Genomic DNA, 13,450 nt, shown 5'->3' with positions numbered 1-13,450 from the left:
TACAGGGAGTGGGGGGATGCTGGGGTGGGTACCACTCCATCCATCCATCCATCACCTTCTCCCGGAACTCTGGGCCCCAATGCCCACACTGGGCAGGGAGATAGGGGGCAGCTGGGTTGGACAGCAGTAGTTTAATCTGTCAGATGTGTGAGAGACACGGTGTGTGTCTCACTACTGTATGTGAGGTTGTGTGTGTGTGTGTGTGAGAGAGAGAGATCCTGTGTGATGTGTCACACAGTCTGTATGAGAGACAGACACAGGGATGTGTGTGACCGGGTATGTGAGCGTTTATGTGATACAATGTGTGACTGTTTGAAAGAGTCCATGTATGGGGGACAGATTTGGGGATGTGTGTGAGAAGGGGTGTAACTGTGTTTGAGAATGTACGACTATGTGAGAGTCCATGTATTATGGGAGTCACAAGGGGATGTGTCTGAGATGGGGTGTGACTTTGTATATGTGTGTGATACAGTGGGTGACGGAATGTGGGAGACAGGCTATGTCTGAGACAAATACAGGTATCTGTGTGTGTGTGACAGAGAGAGAGATGGGTGTGACTGTGATACAATGTGACATGGGGTGTATGAGAGGCACTGTGTGTGTGTGTGTGAGAGAGAGAGAGAGACCCCCTGCAGGAGACAACGAACCCAGCTCTGGGTGAGAGAGAGAGAGAGAGAGAGAGAGAGAGTGTGTGTGTGTGTGTGAGAGAGAGAGAGAGAGAGAGAGAGAGAGAGAGAGACTCCCTGCAGGCGACAACGAACCCAGCTCTGGGCGAGACTGTGTGTGTGTGTACGTACAGCTCAGGGGGCGACAGGGGGCAGTGCACAGCGCCCCCTGCTGGCAGAGGCCAGGCTGGCGTAGCCGGGAGCTTCCCTTGCCGCTGGCTCCTGCCCCGCTCCCTCCACCCCCTCTGCTGGGAGAGGCCGGGCTAGCAGGCTGGGCAGGGTGCTGGCTGGCAGCCCCTGTGCAGTGCCAAGCCTGCGGTGGCGGCATCAGGGTCTGGCGGGGCAGAGCTAATTGAAAGACTCCCGTTAATTGGGCTCCGGCTGACAGGTTGAGTGGGGGAGGGTTGGCTCGGAGCCAGCTGTGCACCAAGCAGCTCCCCCCCTCACCCAACAGGGACTGGGAGGGGCCGGGAAACTCAGCCCCCCTCCGTCGCTCCCTGGAGCCCAGCTACTGTAGGATCTGGCTCCGCATGGCACCCAGGTGAGTGAATGGGGCAGCCTGTCCCCAGAGTGGAGAGGGGAGCCCCCGCACCCTCTGCAATGGGGGTGATTCCCCCCGTCAGGGATCCCCACGACTGAGGTTAACTCCCCCAAGATTCCCCCCTGGGATCCGTAGGATTGGGATTATCCTCCCCCGACTCACCGTCCGACCCTCGGGCGCTGGAGCTAACACCTCCCTCTGTGGGGCCCAGCTACCCCCAGTGCCCCTCCCCCCGCCTCCGTGGCAGCTGAGCACACTCCAGGCTCCTGCCCCTTTAAGCTCGGCTCCTCCAGCTACAGCATCTCCTGACAGCAGCCCCGACCGGCGCCGTGTCCCTCCCCACCCAGCCGCGCTCCAGCCTCCGCAGCCCCTGCCCGACGGGTGCTCACTGCGCGCGCTGCTGCCCAGCTCCGGGACGGCCGGGGCTGGCAGACCCCCCCCCCCCCGCTCCTTGGCCGCCCCGCCTGTCCGTGGGGGAGCGGGGCCGCGGAGCCTGCGGGGGGGGGGGGGGGAGGGCGGCACTGGGCAGAGGTTCCGGCTCCCAGAGGCGCTGGGGGGATCCCGAGCGGGGCAGAGCCGGGTGCGGTGCTTGGTGCACAGCTGCCCAATCCGCCTTCTCGCTGCTCTGCTGCCGAGCCCCGCAAGGTATGGAGCGCGGGGGGGGGGAGGCAGGGGATCTCGGCGTGACGCGCTCACTCCCCGTCACCCCCTTGCAATGAGCAACCTGCCCCCGGGCACCGCTGGGGCGGGGCGGGGCGGGGGGGGGGGGTTAGCGAGGGGAAGGAGGGTGTATCCCCTCACCCGCAGTGAGGTACCTCAGCTCTGGAGCAGCATGGGTATTGGGGAACTGGGGGGGGGGGAAACGGGCGTGTCTTCCCTCTGCTCCCTCTGCCGTTCCAAGCACCATGGGGTAGGTGTGGGGGGGGGGGAGGCTGGAGGCTCTGTGTAGTGGGGGTTGTTGGAGGAGGATGGCTGATGGGTGGTCTCCCCAGAAGTGAGCCGCCCCCAGCCATCTTCTGGGACACAGCGCATGGTACTGGGGTGGGAGGGATGTCTGTGCAGTGGGGGATTTGGGCAGTTGGCCGAGGATTTTTCTTTGGACACTCTTGCGTCTGTTCCCCACAGAGAGTTAAACCCGGAGTCCCCTGTGCATGGGGCATTGGGGATATGCAGATGCAATGGTTGTCTCTATGCATTAGGGACTTGGGGGGGTGTTGGCATCTCGCCATAGGCCTCCCATCTCTCCCTCCCGCCCCCGCAGAGAGAGACTGCCCCAAAGCACCATGGGCTACTGGGTGTGGTGTAATGGGCTGGGGGTTTATTGGGGGGGGATATGGGGGCATATTAGTGTGGGAGCTATGAGTGGCATTGGGTATGTAGTAGGATTACAGGAGGTGTGGATGTGGTATATCAGGGTAAAGGCTCGGAGGGTCTTTAAGCAGTAGAAGTTACAGGGGTATGAGAGAAGCGTATCAGAGTGGAAACTATGGGGGTGTCTGTGCAGTGGAGATTGGGGTATGGGTAGGAGATATTGGGGGAAGCCATTTGGGTATCAGGTGTAATGGGGGTCTCTGTGCAGTGTGGGTTGTTGGGGGTATGAGTGAGACTATAGGGGTATCAGGGATGCAATGGGATCTCTCTGCAGTGGAAGTTATTGGGGTATGTGTGGGGAGCTGAGAGTGGGATGTAATGGAGGGTTGTAATGGAGGGTTTCTGCACGGAGGGTGAGACATTTATGGGTGGGGCAGAATGGGGGGCTATGGATAATATTGTGGTATAATGGGTCTCTCTGAAATGGGGGATATTGGGTTATGGGTGAAGTGTATTGGGATGGGACATGGGTGGTATCAGATGTAATGGGGGTCTCTATGTAGAGGGGCATGAGTGTGGCATTTCAGGGTGAGAGCTGGGGGTCCCTATGCAGTGGAGGCTTGTGTATTGGGATGGGGGTGTTATTAGGGTGCAGTTGGGGTCTCTGTAGTGGGTTATTGGGGTATGGATGATATTGGGGTGGCCTCCCTGCATACTCACCCTTGTCTCCTCCCAACAGTGAGCTTTCCCCTGACCTCTGCAGCCCCCCATGCTGCCGAGAACCATGGAACACTGCCTGTCTGCTACCCATCTAAGGAGTCAATACTGAGTGGGGTGGAGGTGGAGCAGGAACCCCATAGTGGGCGGACCAGCGTGATGCGACGGACTACGGTCCTGGCTCTGCTGGCCGTGGTGCTGGCCTACCTGGTGAGCGGTGCCTTCATCTTCCGCCTGCTGGAACAGCCCCATGAAAGCCACCAGCAGGAGGCTCTGCAGGCTGCCCGTGAGCAGTTCCTACAGAGATACCGCTGTGTGCCCAGCCAGGAGCTGGACCAACTCATCCTGGTGAGATGGTGGGAGAGGGGCATGGAAGGGACAGGTCTGGGGAGTGGATGAGGTGGGATGGATAGACATGGAGGAGGCAGGTGTGGGGAGTGGATGGGGAAAGGATGGGTTAATGAGTATGGAGGGGGAAGTTTGGGGGTGTATAGACATGGAGGGGAGAGGTGGATGGGCAAGGAGGGGGCAGGTGTGGGGAAAAGAATGAGGATGGAGTGAGGTAGATGAGCATGGAGGGGGCAGGTACAGGGGTGTATGGGGCAGGTGGATTGGCATGGAGGGGGCAGGTGTAGGGAAATAGATGGATATGGAGTGGGATGGAGGGAGCAGATGTAGGGGAATGGATGGGTGTGGGTGGGGATGGAGTGGGACATGGGAGAGAGATGGGGCAGGATAGCAGGCATGGCGGGGGGGGAGGGGGGAATGAGAAATGCTATGGCCAGCACTAAACGTCCCCTCTACCTCAACTACTGCACTGCAAGTTCCTTGAGCGAAAGAGGCTCTCATGGGCTCAGGGATGTTGCAGACCCTCCAGTTTTTTCCTAAAATCCCCAACAATTAATTGTGTCTCACCAGTCCATACATTAATTTTTCCTCTGGCCTCCCACATCTTCCCCCCTGCTCTTGCAGTTCCAGGGGCTTATCACCCTCTCTCAGTCCAGGGAGGGCAGAGCTGGAGCAGGGAGCAAGTCTGCTCTAAATTGCTGGGCTCTTTCTCCTCTCCCCCTGGGAAAATGCCGTCCCCTACTCCTTCTCTCCCCGCCAATCTGATATCTCCTGTGGGGGAGGGAGAGCATTGCTTATCTCCTGTGGCAGCCCTGATTGGCTGAGGTAGAGAAAGTGGGAGATGGACAGCCGATCAGAGGGGCTTTTCACCCTCACCCAAGGGAGAGGCTGAAAAATACCTAAGATTGTCCAAAATCAGAGTAGTCAATGGTGGGGAGGGGATGGTTGTGAAGGGTAGATGGGGGATGGGGAGCGGCAGTGCTAGAATCATAAGAGGAGCGTGGGGACTGGTGTCACTGGGATGGGGCAGAAGCAGATGTGGGCCGGGATGATTTGGGGCACAATGGGGTGGAGTGAGGCTGATAGCAGGTTTTGGGGGAGATGAGAGGAAGGGGAAAGAGTCAAGTGTCTGGAACAACAGCCATGGGGCAGTCAGGAAAGGGTTGGCAAGTGAGTACTGGGAAAGCCAAATTCAGAGCTAGGGATTTGGGGAGGATACAGCAGGAACTGGTATTGTGTGCCCCCATCAAGCACTGGCATTAACCCCTTCTCATCTCCCTCAGCATGTCAGAGATGCCATGGGGGCTGGTGCTGACCCCACAGCCAACAGCACCAATGGCACCAGCACCAACTGGGACATGGGTAGCGCCTTCTTCTTCGCTGGCACCATCATCACCACCATCGGTACTGGCCCGTGGGGGTGGGGGGTGTACTCTGTGGGTAGGATTGAGGGCAGAGCTGGGGAGCGGGGTTCAAGGTTGCGATAGCAGGGAGCTGCAGTTCAGGATTAAGGGGCATCAGTTTTGCTCCCTCTTTGCTGACTCTGTGCCCCCCCCCCCCCAGGATTCGGTAATATATCCCCCAAGACAGAGGGGGGACGTCTCTTCTGCATCTTCTACGCTCTGGTTGGGATCCCACTCTTCGGGATGCTGCTGGCTGGGGTGGGTGACCACCTGGGCTTCTCACTGCGCCAGGCCATTGGCAAGGTGGAGGACATCTTCCTGGTGAGTGCCCTCCATGTCCTGTCCTCTGGCCCCCACAGAGTCAGCTCCAGGGCCCCAGTGCTTCCCCTGCTCCAACTCATCATGTCCAGCAGCTACAGTGTCTCCTGCAGTCCCCCAGCAGTTCCCTACATGCCCCTCTACCCACTCTCCACGCTCTGTGCAGAGCAGGTGTGCAGCAGAGGAGAGGTCAGACATTAGTGGGATGGGGAGCCTGGATCTGCCCCCTTCATTAGGTCTCTCCTATTTGTGGGGACAGCTTGGTTGGGGGCAATAGTCCTGGGGTGCTTTCCAGTCTGTTTCCTCTCTCACACCCAATGCGGGAGTCCTTTCCTCATCATTGTGTGTTAGAATTCCCCTTCTGGGAAGGGTGACCTACTTCAAGATGCAGAAAACCAGCTTCTGGCCACCCTGCCATGTGACAAATTAGAGCCCCTGGCCATCACCCCAACAAAGTCTGGCCCACTGGTCATATCACCACCTACAACAAAGCCTGGCTCACTGGTTATATCACCAGTACCCACCACTACCACCAAAATGTGGCCCATTGGCCACATCATCACCACCACCACCACCAAAAACTGGTTCACGAACCACACCACCACCACCAACAAAACCTGTCCCATAGGCCATGTCACCAATATTACCACCTACAACCAAACCTGTACCACTGGCCACTTCTCCAACCTTACCATCACCAAAACCCGCTCCACTGGCCAAATCACCAGCACTGCCATCAGAACCTGGCCACTGGGCAGCCACACCCAACCACCCCTGTTTTGAAAAAGGGTCCTACTGCCCATTATAGGTATTACCAAAATGTGTCAGAGAACTGTTTTACAAAACAAGCAATCCCCCCATCTGTATATTTTTATCTTATTTTATCATTTTTCCTACCTCATCCTAACACAGGTCACAGTCCGAACCACACAACATGGATTGTAAAGTGCTTTCATGAGTCCCAAGTGAAAAAACACTGCACAGAAAATCCTTTACCTGGCAAAGCAGTACAAAAGCCAGCCAGGAGGCACCTCTACTGCCGGGGGCTATGTGAGGGAGCAAAGAATTTTTGTTGGGGAGGAAGCAGTGTATGTGTGGGGTTTCCCCTTTTGGAGGTTGGTGCGTGTGTGGTGGTGGATCCGCTCTTTGGGGTCAGAATATGCATGGGGGTCTGGGATGGTCTGTGGGAAGGGGGCTTTCCCTTGGTCCTCCCCCAATACTGTCTCCTTCCCCCTAGAAATGGCAGGTGAGTCCCACCATTGTGCGGGTTCTCTCAGCCCTGCTCTTCATCCTCATTGGTTGCATCCTCTTTGTCACCATCCCCACCATGGTGTTCCAGCGAGTGGAGGGCTGGACCCTGCTGGAGTCCATTTACTTTGTGGTCATCACCCTGACAACCATTGGCTTTGGGGACTATGTGGCAGGTAGGTATGGGGGGGGGTCTACTTTGGGGAGGTGGGAGCAATATGGGGGCTCAACAGAAGCAGGGCTCCATGGAGGACAAGGGAAGGGGAGAGGGAGTCCAGTGGAGGGTGGTAGTGTGAGACACCCACTGTGGGAAGTGTAGGGTGTGGTCCACAGGGAAGGTGCGGGGTAGGGGGGTGTCCTAAGTGGCACAGAGGATGTGGTCTGGGAGCTAATTATATAGCAGGACTGTTCAGTAATAGTGACCACAAAGTAATTAAATGTAGCATCTCTGTAGGGAGATAATACCAAAAAAATAATAAAATCCCAGCATAGTAACATTTAGCTTTAAAAAGGGAAGCAACACAAAAATGAGGACTCTTGTGAGACAAAATTTAAAAAGAGCAATCACAAGAGTGATTGCCTGCAAGCAGCATGGGAACTATTTAACCCCCCCTATCACAGACTCATAGTAAATGTATACCATGGACCAGAAGAGATAATATGAGGACCAAAAGAACATCACTATGGCCAAACAGCAGAGTAATGGAGGCTGTTAGAGGAAGGAACCTTTAATCTTTGGAAGTCACATTCCAATGAGGATAAGAGGAAGGTGCACAAACTCAGGCAGATTAAGGGTACACGTGTGTAAATTTGACTGACTCAGGTCATTGGCACGTGGGATTGAACCTGGGGGGTTAAAGCTAGGTGCTTTTACCACATATGCTAGAAGCCTCCTGGCTTTTAGCTAAGGCTACAGGGCAGATTTCATTCTTCCTTTCTCAGTGTATGTCTACACTACAGAGGGTATTTTTGAAAAATAGCCGTTTTTCTGAAAAAAACCGTCAATTATGTCCACACTGCAATCACATTCTTCTGAAAGAAAATCGAAAGAACAGGGGGGTTTTTCTGACACTGGTAACTCTCATTCTATGAGGAAGAAGCCTTTTTCTGAAAGAGCTCTTTCGGAAAAAGGCGTGTGTGGACGGGGAAGAGGGAGTTCTTTCGAAAGAAGAGGAAAGAGGAAAAAGCACGGGTGCCTTGGTGGCCACTCCGTCCATAGTAATCACAGCGGAAATGCGAGATAGCATCCATTCAGTGTGGATGCTATCTTTCGGAAAAGCAGATCGCTTTTTCAATGTGGATGCTCTCTTTCAGAAGAAGTTTTTCTGGATGATCTCTTCTGAAAGAAGCCTGCAGTCTAGACATAGCCTCAGGGTTACATATTTCCCTTAACCAAGGAAAGTGCATCTTGAGCTTCAGAGACTTCCAAGCAGTTCAACCACCATTAACCCCCCACTTGTAAAACTGACAGACCCAGGTCTTCAGCGGGTGAGATTGAACCTGGGACCTTTGTGCCTCTACCACATGTGCTTAAAGCCAACTCGCCCAGTCTCAGTGGTCTCACTGCCTCTGGGTTACACATGCAATACAACAGGCCAAGACAGAACTTGAGAAGCAACTTGCTGAAGACACAGAACCTAACAGTAAGAATTGTTAAAAGTACATCGGAAGCAGGAAGCCGGCCAAACAGGCAGTGGGGCCAGACCACAGAGGTGTTTAAAGGAGCACTCAAGGAAGAGAAGGCCATTGCAGAGAAGTTAAGTGGATTCTTTTCATTAGTCTTCACTCCAGAGGATGTGGGGGAGATGCCTCTCTCAGAGCTGTTCTTTTTGGGTGGTGCATCTGAAGTACAGTTACACAGCTGTGCCAGTAGAAGAGATTTTAGAACAAATTGATAAATAAACAGTAATCAGTCACTAGGGCCAGATGGCGTTCACCCAAGAGCTCTGGAGGAACTCAAACGTGAGATGGCAGAACTACTAGCTGTGATAGGTAATTTGTCATGGAAACAAGCCTCTCTATCAGATGGCTGGAGAATAGCTTAATGGAATGCAGATTTAAAAAAAAAAAAAGGCTCCAGAGATGATCCTGGCAGGATCAGTGACCCTAACTTAAACACTGGGCAAACTGGTAGAAACTATAGTACTAAAACACCCAGAATTCTCAAGCTCTTAGATAAACACATTTTGCTGGAGAAGAGTCATGGCAAATTTTGTAAAAGGAAGTTGTGGCTCATGAATCTAAGATTTTTTTGAGGGGGTTCACCAGGTATGTGGGTGATTTAGTTGATATTGTGTTCTAGGACTTTCAGAAAGTCTTTGACGAGGTCTCTTCCCAAAGGGTCTTAAATAAAAAGGAGACGTGTTAGGAGGGATCAGTAACTGGTTGAAAGATAGGAAACAAAGGTAGGAATAAATTATCAGTTTTCAGAAAGGGGAGAGGAAAATAGTGGGGTCCCCCGAGGATTTGTACTGGGACTTGTCCTGTTCAACATATTCTCTAATGATCTGGAAAAGGGAGTGAACAGTGACATGGCAAAGTTTGTAGATGACACAAAAATTACTTAAGATAATTGAGTCCAAAGTAGACTGCAGAGTTACAAAGGGATCTCACAAAACTGCATGAGTGAGCCACAAAATGGGAGATGAAGTTCAGTGTTGATAAGTGCAAAGTGACACACACTGCAAAAAATAATCCTAGCTATGCATACCAAATGATGAGGTCTAAAATAGATGTTGCCACTCAAGAATGAGATCTTGGAGTTATTGTGAGTAGTTCTCTGAAAATTTCGGCTCAGTGTGCTGCAATGGTCAAAAAGGCTAGCAGAATGCTAGGAACCATTAGGAGAAAATGAGGCAGAAAACATAATAATGATGCTATATAAATCCATGGTGCACCCACACCTTGAATGTTGTATCCAGTTGTGGTTGCCCCATCTTAAAAGGGGGATACAGTGGAACTGGAAGAAGTTCAGAAAAGGACAATGGAAATGGTCAAAGGTACCAGGGGTGACAAGTGGAGTGGGGATGAAGAGTCATGTGCCCCCAAATGCCGTGGGGGAAGAAGCAAGAGGCCAGCAGCCAGTTGGGGCCAGAGCCTCTGGGTGGCCCAGGTGACTAGCTGGGATCAGCCCCACCCCTGCACTCATTGGCGACGGCAGGAAGCAGCGTGACCTGGCTCTAGCCCACTCTGCTCTCCCACTCCCAGTCATGTTGCTTGGGGGAAGAGACAGAACTGCCCTCCCATCCTCACCGGTGGCAGGAAGTAGAACGATGTGGCTGGGAGTGGAGTGGACAGGCTGGGGCTGAGTTGCACCACTTCCCACCACTGTTGAATATAGAGGAGGGCAGCTACCCCTGCTGTACACCAGGCCCCCCAGTAGTTCCCCTGGCCCTGCACCCTCCTAGAGACAGCCCTCACCCAGGCTAGGGATGGCGTGGGGAGAAGTCACATGGGGGTGCTCATGTGGCTGGTGCCCCCACTTGTGTCCCTCCTCAGCAGTCACCTATGAAGGGTACAGAGTAACTTCCATACAAGGAGAGACTAAAAAGATTGGGGCTTTTCATCTTAGACAATGAAGGATGGGGGGGATATGATAGCGGTCTACGGAATCAGGAACGGTGGAGAAAAAGTGACTAGAGAAGTGTTATTTACCCTTTCACACAGTACAAAAACCAGGGATCACTCATTGAAATGAATGGGGAGCAAGTTTAATGCAATCAAGAGGAAATGACTTCAGTCAATGCACAAACCGCCATGAGATATTGTGAAGGCCAAAAGTATAACGGGGGTAAACAAGGGAGACTAGGTCACCACTGGCTATTGGCCAAGATGATGAGGGATGCTCAGGGTGACCGTAACCCTCCAGAAACCAGAAGGCAGGGAGAAAGATGGGTGGATCTCTCCAAGTTACCCTGTTCTGTATGCTCTCCCTGAAGCTCTGTAGGGGCTGTTTCTAGAAGACCAGATACTGGCAATTCTTATGTGACTGGGGGGCCTGATATGGGGACAGAAGAGAGGGGGTGGCAGAGGGAAGCAGGTGGAAAGCAGCTGACAGGAGGACTGGGCCAGTGCAGTTATGGGGCAGGGAAGGCACAGGCGTAGTTAGGTGGTTGTGTGTGCTGGAGGCAGTGTCTTAGCATCTCCCTTCCTAGGTGATGGTGTGGGGGACAAACACCCCTGGTACAAGCCTCTGGTCTGGTTCTGGATCCTGCTGGGCCTGGCCTACTTTGCTTCCATCCTCACCATGATTGGCAACTGGCTGCGGGTGCTGTCCCGGCGCACACGGGCTGAGGTGGGTACCCCCTACAGCCACTCCACATCTCTAATCCCCTCACTTCCCCTCTACCCCGCAAACCCTGTTATTGCCCCCGTCCTGTCCCTCACCCTCCCATGGAACCCCACTAGTCTGCCCCATGCCCCCCACTCCTCCATCCTCTCGAACCCCTACTTTCATCCATTGTTCCCTGCCAACCCCTTCAGAGCCCCCACTGCTTCCTACTTTAACCCCTCCAACTTCCCCTTATGGAGCTCCCCACTATCTTGCCCCATTCATTCCCCCTCACTGCCTTCCCTTTGCATCACCCACATGGACTTCCCACTGCCTCCTCCTGTCCCCCACAGATCTCCCATCCCCCCCACCTCTCTCTCCCCCTCATGGTTCCCACTCTACCGCTCCAACTCCACACAGACTCCCATTGTCCCCTGCCCCGCTCCCCTCTTCATGCTTCCTCAGACTGCATCTCCCCATGGTGTCCCCACCCCATCCCTATGTCTCCCCATGACCACACAACTGGCTGTGAGCATTGTCCCTGGGTAAGTTCTCCACTACAGACCCTTTGCAACCATCACCCCCTTCAGCCCCAAAGGACCCCCATTGACAAATTGTTGTGGATGCTGACCTGACATGTGGGTTGAGATAGGGCCTCCCCACTCCCCAGCTGACTGCTCCCAGAGTCCCTGCATCCTCCAGTAGACTCCATCACTGCTCCACTCCACCTTCACGAGATACACCTGCTGGCGGGTACAGGCCTTGTGCCCACAGGCCATATACTCTCTGCTGCACACACACCCTAGCATGCACACCACTCCCGCACCCTCCATACATATATCCCAGCCTGATAAGCCCTAATCCATCAGAATATGTGTGTGGGGAAGGGGACATGTCAGTGGGAAGGGAAGGGGTGGAGGAGTAAGTCTGTGGAGGGTCAGGGTGTAAGTGGAGGAGGGTCAGTGGAAGAGCTTTCAGGGGTTCCCTGATTCTCCTTCTCCCTGCAGATGGGAGGCCTCACTGCACAGGCTGCCAACTGGACAGGCAATGTGACGGCCCAGCTGCGGGTGACGGGCATGGGGCTGCCTGAGAAGCTTCAGAAGGTGGGGACGCTGAAGGGACACCCGCCTTCCCCGGCGCCCCTGGAACTGCCACCTGCCACGTCTTCACCACCACCTCCCTTGCCGCACCCAGAGCCCTCCTCTCCCAGCACTGCCCTGCAGGTGGCACAGCTCAATGCCCGCAACATGGCCACCTCAGCGGGGGCTCTCCGCCCTATAGACTATGTGGGGGAGAACTTGGCCTTCATTGATGAGAGCTCTGACACCCAGAGCGAGGTGCCTAGTGATGGGGGGCTGCAGGCCAAGCGCCCCCGCCGACTCCGCCGCCTGCGTACCCGCCACACCCATGGCCAGCCCCCTGGTCTGCCCATGGACCTGCTGAGCCGCACCCGCCACAAGGGTGAAGCGGTCTAGAGGGGAGTAGAGCAACCTCAACACAGAGACTGTCCCCCGCAGCATGGTGCTAGCCAGGCTCCCAACAATACAGAGACTACCCCGCCACTGTCAGCTGGACCTACCTGGCATGGAGACATCCTGTCCCCCATGGTACCACCTAGGCCCCCTAACACAGATCCCCAATCCGTCCTGGTACCAACTGGACCACCCAGCATGGAGACAGCCCATCCCTGTGATGCCAACTGCCAACCCAGCACTGAGACTGCCCCCCAGAACCAGCTGAGCATCCCTGGCACAGGGACACCCCATCCTCAGTGGTATCACCTGACCTCCTTTCAAGGAGCTAACTGTTCCTCTGCAGCCAAGCCCTATGAAGGCATTTGTCCCTGTGCCCTTCCTGGTACCAGGAACCCCTCCAATACAGGCAACCCCGCTGCACACAGACACTTAGTGCCCCCAGCTCAGAGACTAACTCCCTCCCCTGAAATGTCTGGGAGCAGCTCTTGGGGACACCCTCATTCCCCCAAATCTGTGCCTCATTTGCCTTGCAGGCTGCGTCCTTAACCCACCTAAAAGGGGGAGAGATCAAACTGCCAAACGATATTCTGAACCTCCAACTCCTGCAGGGTGACCCTTGCCCAAATCATCCCCTACACTCAGAGTAGGGAGGAGTTTATTAAACGTAGCAAGGGGTGATGCTGTTCCCTGCTACCTCCCTCCTTGGTGTATGTGTCTGTCTGTCCCACTGTCCCACTGTGTATGTGTCTGTCCTGCCTCCTCCCCAAAACACACACACGTGCCTGTTTGATTCTGTTCGATGGATGATTTTTTGTTTGTTTTTTATTTTCCAGATTAAACCAAACTCTGAATGAGAGACACTGCATCTCTGTCTGTCCAGGGTGTGGGTGGCTGGCACAGCGCCTCAGGGGTGGGGGGCTCAGGAAGTACCAGCTCAGGAGGGGTGGGGGTGGGGTGTATGGCAGGAGTGCCAGGGAGTGCAAAGACAAGGGGCTGTGAGGGTGTGATGTGGGACAGGAAGTAGGAGAGGGAGCAATGCAGAAGGGCTGCTGGGTATGGAAGTAGGTGGAGCATGTTGGAGATAGAGCTTCAGAGTGGGGAGTTCACCCCTCCAAGTGTGTCCTCCACCCCCAGGGACATGTGCAAGGCATGGT

General features: G+C 54.7%; 1 protein-coding gene across 2 annotated transcripts; it reads left to right on the top strand.

Annotated features, from left to right (window-relative positions):
- Positions 1–1,064: 1,064 nt before the first annotated feature.
- Positions 1,065–13,155, top strand: KCNK4 (potassium two pore domain channel subfamily K member 4). Of its 2 annotated transcripts, none has more exons than XM_006129654.4 (7): positions 1,065–1,206; positions 3,257–3,582; positions 4,866–4,986; positions 5,146–5,306; positions 6,541–6,727; positions 10,706–10,845; positions 11,829–13,155. In XM_006129654.4, exons 2-7 carry the CDS (start codon positions 3,394–3,396, stop codon positions 12,294–12,296), a joined length of 1,266 nt encoding a protein of 421 aa, XP_006129716.2. In that variant the 5' UTR covers positions 1,065–1,206; positions 3,257–3,393; the 3' UTR covers positions 12,297–13,155. The 2 variants fall into 2 exon arrangements, with proteins under 2 accessions (XP_006129716.2, XP_075795167.1); XM_075939052.1 differs by lacking the exon at positions 1,065–1,206 and adding an exon at positions 1,485–1,851.
- The last annotated feature ends 295 nt before the right edge of the window (positions 13,156–13,450 follow it).

The sequence above is a fragment of the Pelodiscus sinensis genome, chromosome 11 (genome assembly GCF_049634645.1).
Source record: "Pelodiscus sinensis isolate JC-2024 chromosome 11, ASM4963464v1, whole genome shotgun sequence".
In the NCBI taxonomy this organism is placed as follows: domain Eukaryota; kingdom Metazoa; phylum Chordata; order Testudines; family Trionychidae; genus Pelodiscus; species Pelodiscus sinensis.
This window is presented reverse-complemented; position numbering and strand designations above follow the sequence as displayed.